The 21,652-nt window shown below is 40.3% G+C and overlaps 2 protein-coding genes across 4 annotated transcripts; one reads left to right on the top strand and one right to left on the bottom strand.

Annotated features, from left to right (window-relative positions):
• Positions 1 to 379: 379 nt before the first annotated feature.
• Positions 380 to 10,797, top strand: nadk2 (NAD kinase 2, mitochondrial). 3 transcript variants are annotated; one of them, XR_005698337.1, is made up of 13 exons: positions 380 to 1,178; positions 1,271 to 1,359; positions 1,446 to 1,534; positions 1,778 to 1,859; positions 3,224 to 3,307; positions 4,194 to 4,333; positions 4,490 to 4,583; positions 4,723 to 4,866; positions 5,520 to 5,575; positions 8,344 to 8,397; positions 8,484 to 8,607; positions 8,710 to 9,849; positions 9,880 to 10,797. XR_005698337.1 is itself a non-coding variant. In XM_040048611.1 (12 exons), the coding sequence occupies exons 1-12, from the start codon at positions 957 to 959 to the stop codon at positions 8,846 to 8,848; spliced, it is 1,317 nt and encodes a 438-aa protein (XP_039904545.1). In that variant the 5' UTR covers positions 380 to 956; the 3' UTR covers positions 8,849 to 10,797. The 3 variants fall into 3 exon arrangements, 2 of the variants coding, with proteins under 2 accessions (XP_039904545.1, XP_039904547.1); XM_040048611.1 differs by having other exon boundaries at positions 8,710 to 10,797; XM_040048613.1 differs by having other exon boundaries at positions 381 to 1,178; positions 4,771 to 4,866; positions 8,710 to 10,797.
• Positions 10,502 to 16,935, bottom strand: skp2 (S-phase kinase-associated protein 2, E3 ubiquitin protein ligase). Its single transcript, XM_040048614.1, has 10 exons — positions 16,803 to 16,935; positions 15,998 to 16,236; positions 15,798 to 15,909; positions 15,215 to 15,358; positions 14,883 to 15,017; positions 14,464 to 14,562; positions 14,246 to 14,373; positions 13,924 to 13,975; positions 13,654 to 13,761; positions 10,502 to 13,206 (listed from the first exon to the last, which is right to left on the bottom strand). Exons 1-10 carry the CDS (start codon positions 16,814 to 16,816, stop codon positions 12,987 to 12,989), a joined length of 1,251 nt encoding a protein of 416 aa, XP_039904548.1. The 5' UTR covers positions 16,817 to 16,935; the 3' UTR covers positions 10,502 to 12,986.
• Positions 16,936 to 21,652: the final 4,717 nt, after the last annotated feature.

Raw genomic sequence — 21,652 nt, 5'->3', positions numbered from 1 at the left:
GTCGCATGTGGGTGAGAGCCCCTCTCCCCCGTCTGTCTGACCGAAAAGTATACGAAGACGGACAATTTTGGGGGACCATAAATCCTGCAGATTAAGCATTGACCATTGGTCATTTTCAGTACTCACAATTAATTGCCCAATCAAATTACTAAACATAATTACATATTGACATAATTAGAGAGAGATTCAAGTCAAATAAATAGCTGCTTTGACAATGAGCCACTGCTGGTAGCTAGAGTGTGTGTCTGTTTTGTTTTGACTGATCATTCATGCTGGGGCGCTTACACCAAGAAATCCGTTTGTTTGTTTTTTGTCCCAGGCCAGACCCGCCTCCAGCTGGACCAAGGCCCTTCGACCAGCCAATCAGATGCTACGTTACGTACGCACGCACGCACGTACAGCCTGAGTACGTGCCCGGTTGCATGGTTTGTGCTTCCACTGTTTTCTATGTTGTCGCGTATTATTCACCTTCTTATGGGTGTTATCTCGTGTTTAAGGAGCTTTGGAGCGTAGCACGGCTTGAATGTGGCGTGCGACAACAGTTAGCCCAGTGAAAAAGATGTGATAGGCAGACAGGCTAACGACTTGTGAACAAGCTGCTAGCTACTTTTAGCTTGTTAAGCTCAGCTGGAAAAGTCCGGTTCTGCCAAATATGGTTAGAAGAATCACTAGTTAGCAGCAAGGTTACTGCTGTTCTTGGCGTTTTAGTGCTGTTCTGAGGAGATACTTTACTCGGACAGTTAAATCTTAACGTCTTCATCTTGCAACACGGGGCGAGCGTGGTGGTGACCGTCCTTGACAGCTGTGTGCATGTGGATCTCACTTGACTGTGAAACATCTGTCGAGTACTGACAAGAGTCAGTATGTGCGCTCCCTAACAGCTGCACTACCCAGGACCCTGAGTAACTCTAACCGGACCTTTGTGAAGTTTTTGGTTGTAGGTTCATATAATAAGGATGGCTCGCCGTTCGGTGCTGTGCCACGGGAGTCGAGCCATCAGCCTGCTGTATGGAAACACTCTTCGCCCCCTCCACGCTTCACTGTGCAGCGCATCACCACAACCGAAAGCTGGGTTCAAACCAGAAAAGGTAGCAGTGGTCACAAAGACTACGCGGTATGAGTTTGAACAGCAGCGGTATCGCTATGCAGGAGTTTCTGAAGAAGATCTAAAGCAGTTGGTAAGACTGCATTCATGTGACCAGCACAAAGCAAACACGTCACTTTACATTCTACCCTTCACCCAGTGTTTTACTTAATCTGTGTTCTACAGCTTGCTATGAAGGGCTCCAGCTACAATGGCCTGCTGGAAAGACACAACATCCACACTAGCAACGTGGAGCACATTGTGAAGAGCTTGAAGTAAGATACCGTCCAACAGCAATGTTTCTTAGAGAAATGGGAAGTGTTTGCAGCTGGGACTCTCTTTGTATTCTGTTTGTTTTCAGGAGAGAAGGCATTACTGTACAAGTGGTAAAAAGAGGAGAATACAATGAAGATGTAGTGCGGTGGGCAGATACCATTATCTCTGCTGGAGGTAGGAATATTTTGTCATCCTAGGTATCATTTGTACAACAAAGCTGTCTGCTTGGGACAGTAATTCATTGTAAATGTAGAACATCAATAATATATGGCTTATATGGTCATTACCAGTATATATTCTGTTAATGTAATAACCACAGAATAAAAGGTTCTTCCTTGTCTTTCACTTTCTTTGTTCTTTAACAAAATCCAAGTTCAGTAACCGGAATTGTGTGGGGGGTTTTTTTTTGTTTATTAGGTGATGGAACAATGCTACTTGTGGCCAGTAAGGTTTTTAGCAAAGACAAACCAGTCGTTGGAGTTAACACAGACCCTGAAAGGTAAAGCACAAAACAGACCATTGTTGGATATGAATTGTATTGTTAAATTAAAGTGGACCTATTATGTTAGTGTACAACTCCATATTTTTGTTGTTGGGCTAGTTCTGCATAGAGCTGGGCAATGTAGACAAAATTATTATCACTATTAATGTTATTTTTTTTCTTTATTAAACAATTTTGGTAATTATTGATATAGATCTAGGTACATGTTAGTATTCTAAGCTAGCTGTTTGTTTTAATACAAATTGAAAGTTGAAGAAAAAGTATTAATAACTAATAGGATACAATTACCTGAAACATGGGGAAATTACTTGTTTACATGCATTAAAAAATACAATGAACTCAAATTAGCTGGCAGTATAACACTGTGCTGTACTGTTTAACAGTGCAGGCATAACAAAAAAATGTAAATTAAGTCTACATCTAAAAATCTTCAAGTAAAAACACGACATAGAGACTAATGTATTGTATCTGAATAATTGCACCTGTACCTCCAATTAAGAAGACTAGCCTGTTCACAGTTTCAAGTTTAATAGACATTCTTTTGCAGATTTTTGAAAGTAATGAAAGAGGTGTGTCATTTTACTGAACTTTGTCAGGACCTGTCGGCGCTGTGTCTTTTTTAACCTGTCCATCTGTGCTCAGTCTGAATGGAGGAAACTGAACGACTTCTGCACTTTTGACTTTTTGCGACCTGTATTATCTCTTCCTGAGCAGCTGGCTTTTCGGTATTACTTGTTGGGTGCGGTCGAGTATTAGAGCCACGTTAACCCGTTGAACCCCATTGCCCCTGGTACCAGAGTTGAGAGGGAGAACATCTATTGGCCCGATAAGCCATGTGTATTGATTGAATTTATCATTGTCATCAACATTTTTAAAATAGCGTGATCGTTTTGTCCTCCAGCACTAGTTCTGCATGGTCTGGAGACGATCTTTATCGTTATGCTGGACCTTCATCCGCCCCTTTAGTTCATCCTCTGTCTTACATGCATTGGGGCTCTTCACTGTCGCAGAGCCAGAAGAAGGGAAAACTGTCTGAAAATGAGTATTTAGAACAGCCATGAATTTTTTAGCTCGCAATAATTATTTGCAAGTACACTGACTTCATTCTTTGAAATTTTGGCCACATCCACTGTTGGAACAGTGTATATATACACAACAGAAAGTAAATGTAAAGCATAGTAGGCCCACAATAATAAAGACTGTGCGTTTTATTGAAAAACTCAATAAGTCATTAATGTAAATTTCTCAGTGCAGTGGTGTGTAAGTATTTAAATAAGTTGAATTTTTCATGGGATTAAGCCAGCCAATTGCTGGTTAACATTTCCAGGTGAGTATATTGAAGTTTTGTCTTTCTACTGAAGGTCAGAAGGTCATCTGTGCCTGCCTGTGCGATACACTCGTGCCTTCCCAGAGGCACTGGAGAAGCTGTGCCGTGGTGAGTTCAGGTGTGTATTTTTATCTACAAATGCTGACTGCTCTCACGCCTTCCTCAATGTTAGCAGCTTTTTCTGGCTCAGTAGTGACAATCTACAGTTATGGTCCATAAGTATTTGGACAGGGGCTGAATTTTTGCAGTTTTGCCTCTGTGCACAACCACAGTTGCTTTTAAATCAGGTAACTTACCAATGGAAATGGGGGAATGTGTATGAAATGAGTGTAGTTAAACGGTTAATGCAATACCTTTGTTAAAGTGTAAAGTACCTTGAGTTAAAGTGAAAACTGCACTTTAATAACATGTTTGATTTAAAATGTACTGTGGTTCTGCGAGGTAAAATGCAAAATTGTATTATTGTGTCTGTATTGAAGGCCCTGACAACTGCATTATGTTATTAATTAATACCAGTGGATTATTTCATGTTCAAAGTTGTACAGAAAATAGTCCATAACTCTTTGCTGCTGGCTATAGCGTACTGAACACCATGGAGTTGTTGACATGTCATTAGCTTAGAGTTCAGGAGTTTAAATCTGTGTGTCTGGGGAAAAGTCACATGATGTCTAACACCCCAAAGCTGTGTCGTCAAACTCAGTCGGATATCCTAAATCCATTTACACTGTCCTGCTACTAGAGTTCACTGCTGCCCACTGTCAAGAGTTTTGGTAAAAGTGTCCAGTAAAAATGAATATGGTGATATTTGGGATGCTGTCGTAGTGTCACCGTTTTATTTCCTCAGATTCTGTAGTTATGTTTCAAAGTAGACCTCTTCTTCTCATAAAAGTGGTTTCAGAGGATTCAGAGACAAATATAGAAAATGGAGAAATGGCGCACACACAAGGCTAACGCCTCTTGAGACTGCAGATCTCGTCCCCTTACATTTCCCTGGCTGTCTTCAGGTGGCTGTGGCGTCAGAGGATCCGTCTGCACTTAGAGGGGACAGGAATAAATCCCAATCCAGTGGACCTCCACGAACAGCAGCTCAGCCTGGAGCAGCACAACCAAGCTCACCGCTTCACCTCCATGGACAACTTAAACAGTACGACCCACTCAGCATGCTTGTCTGATGCAGTCTCTTTTCCCTAGTGTCACTCAATCCTGAGTTTGTGCAAACATGGCGTGAGATTGGAGTTATATTGATGTTTTCTTGATTTCTTTCCCTGCGTCCTTTTCCCAATTCAATTACTCTTTCTAGGGACAGGAACACTACATGAGACCTTCTACAAGCCTAGCCTTCTCCCTGTTAGAAGCTTAAATGAAATCTTCATTGGAGAATCTCTGTCTTCCAGGTACCTTAATCACGGAAACAGATTCTTACTCCCATCTAAGCATGTTTGCATATTGTAATTTTCATAAATCCTCAGTCCCTTCACTGGCATGCTGCACGCTTTTCCAGCACTCATCAGGAAAAATCTCTGTCCACCACAGGGTGAAGTTAAAATCCTTCAAACCCCATGTTAACCTCTTGCTCCATAGGGCTTCCTACTACGAGATCTCCGTGGATGATGGCCCATGGGAAAAACAAAAGAGTTCTGGACTGAACATTTGCACAGGAACAGGATCCAAAGCTTGGTACACAAAACAACTTTAAATGTTTAAAAAAGTAGTTCCTAATCACCTTCCTGCACCAGGAATAGCTCTTCCTGCACCATTTAAAGCTTTGATGCTTGAGTCAGGTGCAAATGAACCTCATAGGTTCATAGTCTCTTCACATAAGTGAGCAAATTCTTACTGGACTGTAAAAAGTGTGATGTGATGGGAAAAGTTTCAAGTCACTGGAAAAACCTAGGTTGTAACATCTGTATGAGCACAGCTGCACAGTAATAATAGCCAGTGGGCCTTTATCACGTTGTGTGGATCAACCAAACTTAAGTAAATTTCTCTTAGTTGGCTCCAAACACTTGATTCATCTTTGGTTGGTCCGTGAAGAGCTTTTAATATTCAGATTAATATTATTAAACTTCACCTAACATTGAAAGGAGATGCAGGCAAGACTTAAACACACACAGATAGATATAAAATTTATATTGGTCCAGCTGTGATTTACTACTAAAAATGCTGATTCTTTACTTAGACATTGTTTTATTTTTGTCACGTTTTATTTTTCCTATAAATTATGAAAGCCATTGATGTAAAGCATGATATTGCCTTACAAATAAGAATGAAAAGAATCGTGTCTTTACACTTGTCAGCTCCCTCACGATCATCTCTCTTGTGCTCCACAGGTCATACAACATCAATAAACTTGCTGAACAAGCAGTGGAAGAAGTTCTAAAAATTGGTACGTACTGTACATGTGCAAATTTTGAGGTGCAAGACCCGCAGATATAGGGATGGGTATTGATAAGATTTTCACGATTCCGATTCCACTTTCGATTCTGTTTAACGATTCGATTCTTTATCGATTCTCTTATCGATTCTTTTTAAAAAGGAGAACACTAAGGTCGAATAGCTTAGAACTTTGTTTTATATCTTCTATTTGAACAAGCTAAAAATTTAGGAGTAACATGGCCTTACAAACCCAACAGTGAGATCTTAAGAGATCCACAGCCTGCGGCTCTTCAATGGGGTGTCACGGGGTTCCCAGGAAAAAATTGTAAATGTAAAATAATAAAATAAATATTCTTCTGTAGCAATAACAAAGTATATAAATTAAATTATTCTGTAGCAATTACACAAGAATATCCAGTAATGTCCCTGCCTACAATTAAACACATTCACCTACCGAAAATCGGGGGCATCTGCTGTGGCAAATGGGTTCAAGCCTTTGACCACAAACTTAGTCACTGCTCGGTGACATTCGTCTATCCTGGCCTGAAAGGAGACGCTACCGGTAGACTGCAGCGAGAACTGCCAGCATCTGAGGCAGCCAGACTCTGTCTGTCTCATCATGGTCACCTAAATGCACAGTAATGGCAGGTTTTGTAATAAGGCAGATCGCGCTAACATAATATGCACTGGTAGTTGATTATTTACCTGCCGCATTAACGGGAGAGGGCGTGCAAATGTTACCGCTGCTGCTGGGTTGAGATTCACGAGTCAAGCGGCATTAAAAACACGACATTCATTTAAGGTTATCGTGTGTTTTGTGAGCAAATGCTTTTGCAGTGTTTCCTCCCTTAAATGAAATATCTACTTTGCAAGTTGCCCTGTTGTCATCCGTTCTCGTAAAGTATAATCAAACTTTTGAGCGTTTGAGCCATTTAGGCGCCGTGTTTCCTGCCAGGTAAATGACGCTCCGCAATGTTGTGACGTCATTCGGGGCGACTGGACTCGATAAGGGAATCGTTTGCAAAAATGGCAAACAATTCCAAGGAATTGAAACAGTGGGAATCGGTTCTCAACAAGAACCGGTTTTCGATACCCATCCCTACGCAGATATCATCATAACTTTGCAGAGTAGCAGGCAGAGACTTGCAAGATGTGTCTGTCTTAATGTTGCTTATCAGCAAATGCAGCAAAATAGTAACACCTAAACTCTCAAGAAGAATGTGTAGTTCCATTTGCCTGGTTGTCAATCTAAACAATTTGTGTATATTTGAAAAAGAAAAAGACCACTTTCTTTATTTGCCCAATGCAGCCGCTCTCTTACTCACTGTCAACCATTCGGTCTGAAGCCCTTCACCTCCTCAATTCAGCTATGGTTCCCCCACTGCTCTGACACACCCCAAAATTCACTGTGATGACTAAAACTGTAATGATATATTGATGATTTTTTAAATTTATCACAAACTGATTAAATATGAAGTTCAGTTTTTATTTATTTATTTAGAGTTATATGATTTTTGTTTTTTAATGACCCCTTGGCAGTTCTGCTGCTAAAGCCACCCTTCCCTTTAACCATCTTTTTCTGAATAGTTGACCCTTGTAAGCAGGAGCTTTAAACAGCAGGTGGGTGTAACATTACCCAGAGCTGTGTGCCTGAGGTAAACATACTGCACATTCTAGTGTCAAACAGATCCATACATACTAAATTGTCTGGAGTTTTTAGGGCTAAAGCACATACACTTACCTCATAACTTAAAACTGTGGACAGGGGTAACACTGAGTATCCACCCAAGGTTATTATTATTGTTAACTAAGATAAAAACTAAAACTAAAAATGGAAAATAAAAACTAGACTGACGCTAAAACCAACTGAAATGATGTTGTTAAAGGAAAGAGCCTCAGTTTTAGTATGTGTTAGTCTGGTAAAGATTCTATTGATACTTGCCTGCCTACAAGAAATGTTGCCTCTGACTCTCCACTTCATAGAATAATAATTTAAAAGATACTGAAACAAATAAAACTAAACATTCCACTCTGGAAGCTGACTGAAACTAAATTCAATTAAAAGCAATAAAATATGAAAATGAAAAACTCTAATAACTCTGGTGTCCACCACTGGAACAGCATTCATGACAGAAAATAAGGGGAGGTACAAAAGGTCCACTTTCCACCAGCATGTGGATTAAGAGGGGAGAAAAAGAATAAAACCTGGTATTATTTTATTAGTAATCCTGAGGACCTTTCACTTAAACCAGCGGTCCTCAATCTTTTTTGCGCTGCGGACCAGTTTATGCCCGACAATATTTTCACGGACCGGCCTTTAAGGTGTCGCGGATAAATACAACAAAATAAAACTAGTACTGGTACCGATGAAAAGAAGATTTATTCATAACACACTTGAAAAGACCCAGGGACACCGAGTTAACGATAAAAAAAAATAACGCTGAAAACTGATAAAAACCCTGAAAACCATACATTTCACACCTGAGCTTCAACTCTCGCGATCCGGTACCAAACGACTCACGGACCAGTACCAGTCCGAGGCCCGGGGGTTGGGGACCGCTGACTTAAACTATAACACACCCAGTAAGGTTAATGCTAAACTTCCCAAATTTTCAAAACAAAAGTTAACAAACTGCAGTGATCCCACTTACCTGGAATCCAAAATGTATTAGATAATATTTGGCCTCTATTGTACTGTTCTGGAACTGTAGATTGTAACTGGTCCTTGCATGCATAAAACCCAATTTGTTTCCTAAATGCCTTTTTATTTTCTTCCAGGGAAATCCCAGTCAGGTCTGGACATCCCCCTTAACCAAGAATTAATTGAAAAAGGTGAGCTCCTATTTCTCTTGTCATTATTGTTGATTTGTGTAGTTTTATAGCCTTTTTTTATCTTGCTCTTGCACCTGTGTGATCAGTTACAGAGGAATACAACAAGTCTCTGGTGTTCAGCCCAGATGACAGCCGTTTGTTCTACAGCGTCAGGGAGCCCATCGTGAACAGGGTCTTCTCCAGCAGTCGACAGAGAGGCTTTGCCACAAAGTCAGTGGTGATCACCAGTCTCAGGCAGAGCACAACGTCGATGAGTCTGTGCTGTAACTGAAGCCTTTGATCGTTTTGGGTTTTTTTCTTTTCTGCCTTCAGGTTGTGTGTCCGCTCCCGCTGTTGGGATGCTTGCATGGTGGTGGATGGTGGGACTTCCTTTGAATTCAACGATGGCGCTATCGCTACAATCAGCATGAGCGAGGAGGACCAGCTCCGGACTGTTGTGTTAGAAAACTGAGACAAGTCTGAATATCTCTCAAGCGAACAGTGTTCACAAGTGGATGTGTTCAAAGGGAAGTATTTGTCCTTTGCTTTTGTTTTATTATACATATTTTTCAAAAAAACAACAACAAAACAAAACCCATTTACACTTTCTTTTCATTTTTAATATTTGTGTCAATATTCCAAGCTACAAAGATGATCCCTTATTTAGATACAGTTTCTGATTATATTTACAGTATATCAGCACAAGCCCTAAAGTGAGCAGTGAAACTAAGGCCAAGATGAAAGAAAAAACTCTTTGTAGACCTGAAGTCTTTTGGAAACGTCAGACATAAAAGCTACACTGATCCAGCAGACTGTTTGTGAATATTGCCCCACACTGAAACAGGACAAAGATTTTGATGTGGTTTCACACTACTGAGTGAGCTTTAAGAATATGGGCAAAGTTATTCAGAGTTATTGTTGTCAACAAATCCAAATTACTCTGCCTCAAGTTTATAATTTATTGCTGAATACACAAAAAACCTTAAAACAGAACATGGCTGCAGATTTCTAAGGAGTTCAAACTTCTGATATTGATACATCAGATGATTCTTTTTATACATGCATTACAATTAGGACAGTGTCACACTTTGACTTCCTGATTATCACCACTGATAGCATAACTTGAGCTGATTATAATAAAATGCTTGACTCATGTGAGGAGCTTTCTGGGAAATTGAAGATGAAATAAAAGTGCAAGAACGTGGGGAGAGTGTAACCATAAATGTACAAAACCACACAATAACAATTGTTATTGAATGTATCTAATGGCAATTGGTATTTCAGTTTTTAATTTTTGCTTTTTACCATGTTACATCTCCAATCTCTATATATATTATGTAGGCTAAAAGGAATCATTATTTTCAAACTGATTAGTAACTTACTGCACAACCGTGATGCGTTCCTGTTACATGTGATGTGCAGTGCTAAGAGGACTGTGGAAGCAAAGCCCCCTGCTGGTCAAACTGTGACAGGGTTTTTAAACACCCCACCAAAACAAAACAGTTTTTTAACACTCGACATATGTACTGATGGCACAACTAGCATGGAGTTCTTTTCTGTTCCTACAGACCACTCAAAGCACTCAATTTTAAATCTCTCTCTCTCTCTCTCTCTGGATATGTTGTGTTAAGTTATTATCAGCCAATACTATAAGCTAGCCAACTGTCTTCAGTGGTGGATTAATCCACATTTCCTACTCATCCTACTATCTACTATCCTATAAATTGAGGGGGAAATAATCTACAGGATGTCTTGATGGTATTGAAAGAACATTCACTAATGCATTTAACCTAAGTTTGTGGCCAACTGTGGGATATGCTACATCTGGCTTTGGTACAGTATTTGTTACCAGGAGACATTCTCTGTTGGTTTCAGGGCCTCGTTAACACTAGAGAAAAATCTAGATTCATCAGTCCTGTCCTTTCCAAGCATATATTCAATTCCGCTGTAAGTTTTATAATTGTAAATCTATGCAGAGGACTTGAAGCACAGCGGCTTGCTGAGTAAAGATATTTTTGGAATATAGTGTCTATTTTTCCTAGCTGTCTGAGCCACACAGAACGGTAAGTTTTAGAGGAAAAAAAAAATGTAGTGCAGCAAAGAGAACTTCATGTTTAAAGGGTTGTTTTTTTTTTTCTCTGGTAGAGTTAAAGGGGCTGTTTCTTGACACCTAAGACAGGAAACAGTCTTGTCTGTGGTGGGCATGGCTAAAGTTATAGGTGAAACAGTATCTGATGGATACAAAGTTATTTTTAACCCAACAAATCTCTTGACTTGGAGCGTTCTTGCAAAAACCATGTTCTGTTTGAAAAGTTATCTGCAAAGTGTAACATGCACCATGCCAAAGGCAAGTTTCCCTATGGAAACACACTCTACTGGAATGTTTTGTTTTGGAACTCGATAAAGTGATATGAACTACAAGTGCTTCTGTGTGCTGCTGTTGTTGTTGTTGTTGTTTCCCCCCCATTAAGCTCATCTTATTACCTTCCTGTCTTCATTGTATCAAGCAGGTTGTTTTTCGTTGTGACTTTAACAGGAAATTTATCATTTTTAATAATTAAAAATCTGGAGGTGGAAATAATGGTCCAAATTGTGGGAGGAGTCATCCTTAATTTTAAAAAAAAAAAAAAAAAAAAAAACCCCAATCAGATTTGAGAAGTTGTCTGCTGGAAGAAATGCTAAAAACTATCCCTCTGCAGCAACCTCCCTTGCCCTTGATACATTTGGTTATGCTCAGTGCATTTAAACATCTGCACAGTGTACCATTTTGGTCCATCTGCTGTAACTGCACAAGAAAATCATCTGTTTCTTGCATTGTCAGCACTGCAAGTATGTCACAGTTCATGCCATACCCACAAATGTACACTGTTCACTTTTATTTATGTAGCGCTAAAACACAGCAACAGTCGCCTAAAGGCGCTTTATACTGTAAAGTAAAGACCCTACAATATTACGGAGAAAACAGAAAACCCCAACGGTGGTTCCTTTCCCCACTTTGACAGTGGGAAAGGAAAACTCCCTTTTAACAGGAAGAATCCTTTGACACTGTTTGGGGAGAGGCAGCAATTTGCTGAAACTGGTTGGGCTGAGGGAAAGAAAACCGAACCAAAGAGCAGAGTGGTTCGTAAGCACAGAGAGAGGGAAAGAAGAAATACTCAGTGCATCATGGGAAACAGCCGAGGCCTATTTGTTACTCATCCGAGTAACTTCTTCAGTCTCAGCTGAGTGCAGGTTTCCCCAACCTTATAAACTGCACATGTACTGTTGTATGTGTTGTAAATGTACCGTTTATATGGTTGGGGAAACCTGCAGTCAGTTGAGACTGAAGAAGTTACTCAGATGAGTGAGAAAACATTTCTCACATTGAAAACACGATCCAGATGAACAGAATGAACCTTTTGGGATCTCCAATAGGAGTTTTATGATTTTTCAGGGTTTTCAATTTATTCACATCTCTTCACGCCTGTCGGTTCATACAAGTAGCAATCAAATTCAAGTTTAGTACAAGAAATCTAAAATATCTGCTTACTTCTTCACTGTCCAAATACTTTTAAGCCTTAAAACTGGACAATGTATAACAACTCATTTCTCTACAGGAAAAGCAATACTTTTAACTTAAATCAAACTTAACATTTGAACATCATTATTGATCTAATAATCCACTGATGCTGCAGAGGCAAACATTACATAAACATGTGGCACAAACTGTACATTTCCTTATCTTAAGTTTCCTTAAGTTAAATAAATCCCACAGAAAAATTCAATAGCTTTTAGTTTAAAGTGGTTTATGAGAAAGGACTCGGAGGTGAAAATAAGTCATTCACATGTTCCTCTAGAGTTAAAGCTGACACGAGGGCAAACACAGCCACACTATTGAGCTACTTGGATTACTGCAAGCAACACAGATTACATGGAGGTCCATAAAAGGTAGTCTCTTTAGCAACAATGTGTTGAGACAGATCCACATATATCAGTTGTCATTAAAACTGGTTCAATTAAAATCAAATGTTCTCTCATTCTTACAGCTGACACACACAAAACACTTTTACTGTTAAATATGTCGACAGCTGGAGGTAAGGATGCAACTGATAAATGTTGGATTACAAGTTAAAATTATTTGGACGATAGTCAATATTTGACTTTTCTAAAATAGAAGAGGCCGTTTTAAAATCATTAAGCTTATCAAAAGATCTGTGATCATTTAGGCAGCACAGTAAATGCCTCATTAACATACCTTCATTATGCATTTACTGATTTCCAGATATTAGTGAGCAAAACTAATACGAGTATTTAGCCAATTAACTCACTTTACCCCCTTGTAAACCATGCTTAATACATTTTTTAAATGAATTAACACATTATTAGAACCTAAAACAATGTAACGTTTCACTTCACAACCCTGACATTTCTTCACAAGCTTGCGTGCTCTGCATTTAAGATCACACAAATGTGCAAGCAAGGCTAGAAAGCATATTCTTTAGCAGCAAACACTGAAACATTGTTCCATTACTGCACACCAGGTCAGACCTGAATGCATTGGAATTTTGCAGGACAAAACTCTCTGCGTTACAAACTAACTGGACTAAAGAAATAAGAAGGAGCCATGGCTGTTACAGTCCAAACCGCAGTCGACACTTCTTGTTCCACATGGTGCGGTCGCTGGTGGAGCCAACAAACCTGCTGGCCGGTGTGGGCCGGGCGATGCTTGAAAAAGGTCTGGAGTTGATGCTCACATGAGGCATCTCCCTCTTCAGAGAGGGCAGCTGGCTATCTTGCACCAGCCCAAACACATCCAGCTGGCTCAGCACAGGGAACATTATACCCACGTCACTGCAATCACACCAGCTAAAGTATTAATCGTGATTTTCAGCTATTTAAATATGATTCTGTATTCTTTTTAGAAAACTATAAATTAAATTTAACAGATTTTCCCCATTTAGGCCCCAAATAAAATCTAGACCAGCATTTAGTTTTCAGTATTCACTCATGCAAACAAGTCCCAAATATAGAGCTCAAGGTTAGAGCAGAGTTTTTGTATTAATAAAATCAAACTAAATGAACACCACACCTAGCACTAGTTACCAAACAGACTAGTGCTGTAATCATCATCCGTGTACTTTACTATTAACTTAGACAGTGTGTTTCCATCTGAATAATAATCAAACAAACATCTACATACCTGTGGCAAAAAAAATAAATAAGCTAGAAGATCCGATCAGATGGGACACACTAACTAGCAGTGACATGGATGGAGGTGGGAGGCAGACAAAAACTTACGTGAGAGCAGCAAGGTGAATGTGATAACAGCGGCTCAGGGACAGATGCAGCAGGTGCTTGAGTTGACTGAGGACAGGTAAGCAGTCAGCTGTCAGCAGAGTGCTATCACTGCGACACAGAAACAGATTTTAAGCTGCAGTCATCTGTGGCCACAGTAAAGACATTTTTCCAACCATGACAATTTAATTTGCAATAGCAAATAAAACGAGACAACTTAAAGAAAAACCCCACAGTTAAATACCAAACATAGAACAATGACTGAACTTTTACCTCAAATCTAGAGTTTTAATCTGGGGGCATTTTTCCACCAACACCTTCACATCTAAAAATGAGAAATAACACAGACACACGTCAGAATGATGCAACTCAATCTTTAAGATATAGGTCTATATCTAGATCGATCTATCTATAGTTTTCACAAACTACGGTAATTTCACTTCAGCAGTATGCACCCTCAGTGTTACCCTTCAAGCTGTCAAGTGAATCAAATTACTGTATCATTATGCAGTTTGTTCTGTGTTACATCATTAAGGACAAACCAGCTGTGTTTGTTAGTGTTGAAATCAGTGACTTGAAGATCTCCACCACTCACCATTTAGGGTGAGGCTCTCTCTGTAACCGCTGAGGTTGAGATGTGTGACACTAGAACTCAGATTATCAACGACGCTCTTTATGTGATTATTATCAAAGGTGCACCACGATAAGTTCAGCTGTTGTATACTGAAACACAAAATAATTGCATTAGTAAATCTGAGGCAGAGGAGAAACTGAAACTGTGGTTACAAAGTAAATAAGGGCCGAGCAGCTGACCGGGAACAGGATTTAAGCATCCTAGTGAGCACAGGAGCAGAGAAGGCAGAGCAGCCGCTGAGGTTGAGCTCCTGTAGGCGGGTGTTCTTTGCCAGACAGCTGAGTAAAAGAGATTAACAAATACACCCAAACATGAGCTCCAAACACACAGTACAGATTTAAGGCTCAAACACATTCAGAAAATGCATTTACTGAGAGGAATTTAGTGTTTTGCCAGTTACAGCACGACTTTTCCATCTCTGATGAGGCTCTACTACAAACAGCATCACTGACTTTTCAGACAAAGGCATGTTTCCCTCGGCATCTGAAGTCAGGAAAAGCTCAGACATATTTTTGATAAGAGAAAAGCAGCTGCAAAGACCCTGGGAATCAGTGACATCCCTGCTGCTCTAATCAGTAGCAAATGGTTCAGATCTCACCTGATGATGGTGTCAGAGAGCTGCAGACCCTCCAGGCTCAGACATTCTAGCAGTCTGCAGCGACAGATGATGTCTTCCAGAGCCAACGTTGGTATGATTGAGCTTGACAGATCCATCTGAACCACCTGCAAAGAGCTGTATAATGGAAAAGAAAGAAAAGAGCATTTTTCTACTTAATAAGTGCCACAGAACTTAATACTTAGAGCTCTTTGGTGTGAAGGAAAATTAAATAGTTAGACATTAGATAGTTTTCATTAGATTTTTGCAGGCAAGGAAAACTCAAAGTCTTCCACTGAAGAAAATCAGGACACACCACGATATATGTGACTAACCCTCTGCCTGTTAAGTGCAACTCTTCCACAAAGGAGCGAGGGCAGCGCAGTCTGCGGATGCCAGTCCTCAGCACCTGCTGCAGAGCCAGAGCCGTGTGGGTCATCCCCTCTAGATCCACACTGTGCCACATAGACTCGTCAAACCTGTGATGAATGCACAAGCAAAGAGGTGTCATGGAGGCAAAACCCTACAGCAGCCTGCAGTAAATAACCTGCACACAGCAACTCGTTCTGTCAAATGTGAATGTGGGTTTCATTGTGTGTGTCATTGAGAATATCAAGCAGCACAAACTCGTTTGTCTACCAGTTTGTCAGAATTTAATACTTTCGAATGTGATGGTGTGCAAGTAGCTGTGACAGCTGTTTAATGGATGAACTAGGAGTGATCCTTTAATGAGGAATCCACAGGGCCACAGATTTCCATATTTTTGAATACTGTGATAAGTGTCACGAGATGTGAGAAAGAACCAGAGGCGTGGTTTGAAGTATGCAAACTCAATCTTTAGGATCCGCCCTGCACTTAAAAAAAATTAAGCGGGAAGAAGCAGGGCCAGAGATTTTGTTAATGATCATTATGACTCACGCCAAACGTTGCCAGCGCTTGCAAACTACAGATATTCTGACGAGGTCCTGCAGAGGAAGGCAGAAGAAAATCCTAAGAACAACCTCGTCTGGTAGTTGATCCCATGAAATGTCTGCAGAGGGAAGGAGAAAGGGAAAAAGGTTAAGTTGATCACAGGTGAAAGTCCTCATCTTAAACATCAGAAAAGCATCTTCTCCTACTTGGTGAGGAGTCTTTCCTCCTTGATCTCCTGCTAAGAACAAATTGATTGCTGTCATTCTCCTTCCCCTTGCTGAAGAACCGCTGTTGCTTGCGCGGTGGTGTGACCTGCAGGATGAAATCTGTTGGGGTGCACTCAGTGTCCAGGCCCTCGCTAAGAATGCCTCTGGACTTGCTTTTCCTGGGCTGAGTCAGCATGGAGTCCTGCAGACTAAGGCAGGGACGATCCTGCAGTGGGACACTGTTGGAAGCAGAGGTTAATCAGACATGTGGGCATCGTTAAACAAGGCTTCATCATTACACAGACACCCCACAGAAAGGCTACTTAGCGGCCTAGCTTCCTCTAAAGAACCCCTCCATGCCCGCCATATTGATGTAGCTACCAGCGGAGTGACCGCGCAAACTGACTGCAAAACCAAACGACAGACACCGTCTCCTGTCTTTCAGTACACAGACACATGCAGGTGGTCCAGGACGTCCACTCCTGCCCTGCGGTTAGCTTACAGTGTGTACCCCGGGAAGAAAAGAGCCGCTGACAGGCGTGGAGGGAAAGCGCGCTATCGGTACAGTTTTACACTAACGACGCTGACGGTCTACCGAACACACAATTTCGCATAAAAACCGCCTTGTTCACACCGCTTTAGAAATGGAAAGCACAGTTTTGAGTCGGGACAGTTAAACAGCACCAAGCTAGCCTTGGGATGGCGGCTCGTTTTCACATGTGCAACACATCTGAGAGGTAACTTATGCACCGCTATACCTCAAATATGTTTAGTAACAGAAAGTAAGAACCACTGAGGACGATACCTGTCGCCTGGCATTTCCTTTAACTCGAATCAAATACGATCCTACACGAAAAGTGCAAGACTGTTTGGATCGCAGCCCTCCAACCGAGACTTTAAATTCGCCGCCAACACCGGGGCGCCCTCTTATAGTTACGTCACGGACGTGCCTGCACGTAGATCGCGATACGTCATACGCATTAGTGATTTCGGCAGGTGGCAGTTTTTTGAGTTATGTTATGTTATGTGCCATATTATTGGCTTTAGAACGGGTGGTACACAGATTTTCAGAAGTAATAATAGTGATTCATTGTCAGCATTGTTAAGCATTGAAAAATCGTAGATTTTGTGTGTGAAAAAGCAAAAATATAGTAATAATGTGGACTCCCGCTCATATAGGTATTGTGGGTAATGAAAGAGCAGATAGGTTTTCTCGATAGGTTGGCCAAAGAAGCTATTAAAAAGTAGATATTGGTATGCAGATACCGTTGTCGAATTCTGAAGGGAAACGTTTGGAAAGAAATTAAGAATTTATGGGAAATGGCGTGGGATAATGAAGTAAAAGGGAGACATTTATATAAAGTACAAAACCGTTCACGTTACAAGAAATAGAGGAATAAGTAGGCAGGAGGAGGTAATTATAATTATAAGTAGAATAAGAAGAGGTCATTGTTTTCTAAATGACACTCTTTTTAGGAAAGGGAAACATCTTACTTATTTGTGTAATCAGTGTAATGCTATGAAAACGATTGAACATGTGCTTTTTCGTTGCAGGAAGTATGTCAGTCAAAGGAGAATGTTGAGGGTAGAAATGGGTATTACTACCGAACCCAAGTTTGAAATGGTGGTTGATCAGTTAAGTCATGATGAAGGGAAAGGAAAGACTTTGTTATTTGAGAAATACTGGACTCATCAAGAGGATCTAAAGATATGGAAGTGATGTAGCAGTAAAATCCAGGAGGTGGAAGTAGTACAACATCGTTGGATGCAAGCTGCCGTTAAAAATGGAAGAAGAAGAAAAATTCTATTTTTAGGCAGTAGGTATTAGGTCCCGATTGTTAGCAGGTCTTTTTCCTTAGTCGTACTTTAATAAAACAGGGAAGCACTTGTGTTACCAATTGGGTCAAAAGACGTATGAAGTAAGATTAGGGATGTGTGCGTCGAGTCGACTAATTGCGCTATTGTCACTAGTTGGTACCAAACTTACTAGTTAAGATAAGATAACCTTTATTAGTCCCACACGTGGGACTGTTGTTGTGTCATAAATGTTATGCAACCATTTGCCACCAGACAGTTGTTGAGAAACACCATATATAAGTTAATATAGCCCTGATCTTTTTTGCTGACCCTATTAGAATGAGACTGCAGATACAAATGGCAGAAAATAGCTTTTTCCTAAAGGGGGCTTTCCCTTAGTGCCAGGGTGTGGGGTTCAGAATAGAGCCACTATTCTTCCACACCAATCATCAGTGTCCAAACTAACAACCGTCAGGTCAGTGGCCCAGTCTTTTACTGCCCATGTGTGTTTTATTTTATTTTATTTTTGCTTGTAAAAAAAAAAAAAAAAAGCTTTTATTTTTATATTTTAAATATTAATGCAATTTATATTATTTCACTTTCAATCTGAAACATTTTATGAAAGCCTTGAAATTAATATGGTCTAGTGTCTTGATGCATGCTCAATCATCCAGATAAGTAAATCTCCAGAAGTTGATTCTGTTCATCTGGACGTAGGGTTAACTTAGTCTGATACTATGTTTAAATTATACAGCTTGATCATGGCTGACAGCAGCTGTCCGATTTTACATGGAAGCAAACAGGGGTGATAGTAAAGAGGGGCATGATATACACTAGACCAGCGGTCCCCAACCTTTTTTGCGCCACGGACCGGTTTATGCCCGACAATATTTTCATGGACCGGCCTTTAAGGTGTCGCGCATAAATACAACAAAATAAAACTAGTACCGGTACCGAAAAAAAAGAAAATTTATTCATAACACACGTGAAAAGACCAAGGAAAACCGAGTAAACGATAAAAACGATAACAAAATAACGCTGAAAACCGATAAAATCCCTGAAAACTATACATTTCACACCTGAGCCTCAACTCTCGCGGTACCCGTCCGAGGCCCGGGGGTTGCGGACCGCTGCACTAGACCATGTTTCCAAAAGTTGATTATCTTCATCTGGATATTGCGTGTTCAGTGGGAGAAACGTTTCGTCACTCATCCAAGTGACTTCTTCAGTCTCAGCTGACTGCAGGTTTCCCCAATCTTATAAACAGTACATTTGCATAATGACTGAAACCAGCCCACTGAAGGAACAATGGGCTGGGATAACAGTTCATCTGCATATCTTAATACAACTTTTTGAGACTTACTGGAGATTTCTCTCTATGTAAAACAGATGTTGGTTGGATGGAGCAGCTATACAAAGTTTGCTTATCATGTCAGAGTTTTGTTGATCAGGTGCGTAGATGAAGGACTCCAGCAGCCTTTTCCCAGCAAAGCTCTACCCGAGCTCACCACGATGTGTAAACTGACTCCGGCTCCGCATTAAACTGTGCCAGCGTCATCAACACTGCTACTGTTGTGTTATCAGTGTTTCTGTTCAAAACTGGGGGCTGAGATGCATTGCAGCAGTATGTGTGCGCCTTCCTGTGGCTGTTCTCCTGATGAGACCATGCATGTGTCACGTTTCCACATCCTCCAGGTTGCAACCTGCCCTCTATCTATCTCCCCTTTTTCTATCTCTTTCTCTCGGCTATCTCTGTAAATGAGTGCATATATGGCTGGAACTAACCACTGTTTTTCAGGAGTAAGCATGGTCCAGAGAGCTCCCAGGAGGTGCACCTGTTCTCCAACCTGCAATCAGTGATAGTACCTAAGCCCAGTCTTCTACACCAGCTGTTCCTAGATTTTTAATCTACAACAGTGGTATTGCTGCTCAGGCAATTTATAATTCAGCAATTTAATTTACTTGCTTGTTTGTTTTCTTTTAATGGCCAGATGATCAGTGCTTACCGCTCATTCTTCGTAGTGAATCCTGTTTGGTGTGCCAGCTAGAATTCCATCCCGAATGTCTGCCTAATCTACTCTCTCACACGCTCTTCAAAAATATTTTGGATTTTCTCTAACCCATACAGGCTCAAATATATACACACGTCTCCCACTAATCCCCTTCTTCCGGCTTCTCCCTTTAGGGGTCACCACAACATGTCATTTGCCTCCATTTCAGTGTGTTCCACACACACATTTCAACCTATTTAGAGTTATTTATCCATCTAACAGTGTCTCAGAGGCTGTCTGTGATTTTGAGTATGGATATATAAGTATGGGAAGCACAAATATTTATAGTTTGGAAAAAATGATGTAATTCCACCTCAGGTCATATGTGCGTAAGCTGCTATTTATAACTCTTGACCTTTCTCCCTCGTTCTCACACATACACGCAGTTGTGCACAAAGGTAACAGTCCCAGACCCTGACAATGACTAACAGGAGGGACAAGGTGTGTCAGATTTTCAAAATAAAACTTTCTTATTGGAAGATTAGTATGCTTTAAAAATGTGAAATGTTCAAAATAAAAGCCCTCGGTTACAAAAAACAAATCTCTGTGTGATTTTTTTTTAATACAAGATAAGTATGTTTTTAAAATAATGTAATTTTGTAGCCCTAAGTCACAGCAGACAATACATTGGATGAAGTTTGAGCAGCAGCAACTATCCCTAACTATTATGCAACAAATTACATAGTCTTGTGAGCATGGTTCCACACTCTGCGAGTGGAACATATCTTTGTTTGGTTAATAATTTTGATGCATACTTAACAATATTCCAACCTGACAGGTTTTTCTAAGTAATTGTTTTTCGCCAAAACCTTGTCCTGATTCAGAAAGTAACATCCAACTGCAGCAACTTTCTTCATATAATGAAATTCCTGAAGCTAGAATAGTGGTTCCATTTCAATTGTCTTCACATGTGCTCCCCAGACATAGCATTTTAATTTAAATTACCACTGTTATCTAGGTGATACAATTGTATAACTATATTTGCATATTCCCTCAGATTGATATCTTTCTATGTGTTTGATCCCTGTCAGAAGACAGAGTCAGAAGTTGCAGGTAAAGAGCAGATGTCTAACTAAACAAATTAAGACACATGTAGCAGATCTGAGTTGTCAAGATCTGCTGCAGCAGATGGTGCGGAGTGGAGAGTGAGAACACAAATGCAGACAATGGAAGCAGGGAGTAGCTTTAACAAAAGACAAGCTGCTTATTCAGGCTGATTGACAAACACAAAATAAGAAATCCAACTAAACACTTAAGACATAGAGACACATAGGTAGGTTAACAGACGCTCCAACAAAGGAAGACAGAAAAATACGCTGAGGGGTGACAAGGGGAGTGGAAACACATGGGACGCAAGCAGGAACGAATTAGTTGTAATGAGACAAGGGAAACAAAACTGGACATCATGCAGATGAGACAAGGATTAACAAAATAAAACAGGAGGTTTCACAAACTTGACACTAGGATGGGGATAAGCAAACAGGAACACACGAGAGGCTGAGGAGACAAGGATGAAACACAAAGAGAGGAACATAGGAAAAGGTAAGGGAGACGAAACACAGAGTCAGACAGGGACACAGAAGGAGATCCATAACATAGAGACAAAATACTAAGGACATGATAAAAAGGGAAATGCTAAACAACCTAAAATAAACCATAATCTGTTGAGATAAAACGTAATCAAAGCCAGAAACAAAGAAAACTAAACTAGGAAATATAATCAAGATCAAAACAACAATAAACAAACACAGAACAGAACTATGACCGTTTAGAATTGGGCCTAAAAATATATTCATCTGTGTTATAA

The sequence above is a fragment of the Simochromis diagramma genome, unplaced genomic scaffold (genome assembly GCF_900408965.1).
Source record: "Simochromis diagramma unplaced genomic scaffold, fSimDia1.1 OVJJ01000683.1, whole genome shotgun sequence".
Classification (NCBI taxonomy): Eukaryota; Metazoa; Chordata; class Actinopteri; order Cichliformes; family Cichlidae; genus Simochromis; species Simochromis diagramma.
This window is presented reverse-complemented; position numbering and strand designations above follow the sequence as displayed.

Excerpts from the sequence above, each read along its gene's own strand:
- nadk2 (XM_040048611.1), top strand. The coding sequence starts at position 957 with ATGGCTCGCCGTTCGGTGCTGTGCCACGGGAGTCGAGCCATCAGCCTG. Across the intron at positions 1,535-1,777 it reads TACCATTATCTCTGCTGGAG|GTGATGGAACAATGCTACTT; the intron begins GTAGGAATATTT and ends TTTGTTTATTAG. Across the intron at positions 4,867-5,519 it reads GGAACAGGATCCAAAGCTTG|GTCATACAACATCAATAAAC; the intron begins GTACACAAAACA and ends TGTGCTCCACAG.
- skp2 (XM_040048614.1), bottom strand. Across the intron at positions 14,374-14,463 it reads ATGCTTAAATCCTGTTCCCG|TATACAACAGCTGAACTTAT; the intron begins GTCAGCTGCTCG and ends TTTGTGTTTCAG. Across the intron at positions 13,976-14,245 it reads AGAGAGCCTCACCCTAAATG|ATGTGAAGGTGTTGGTGGAA; the intron begins GTGAGTGGTGGA and ends TCTCATTTTTAG.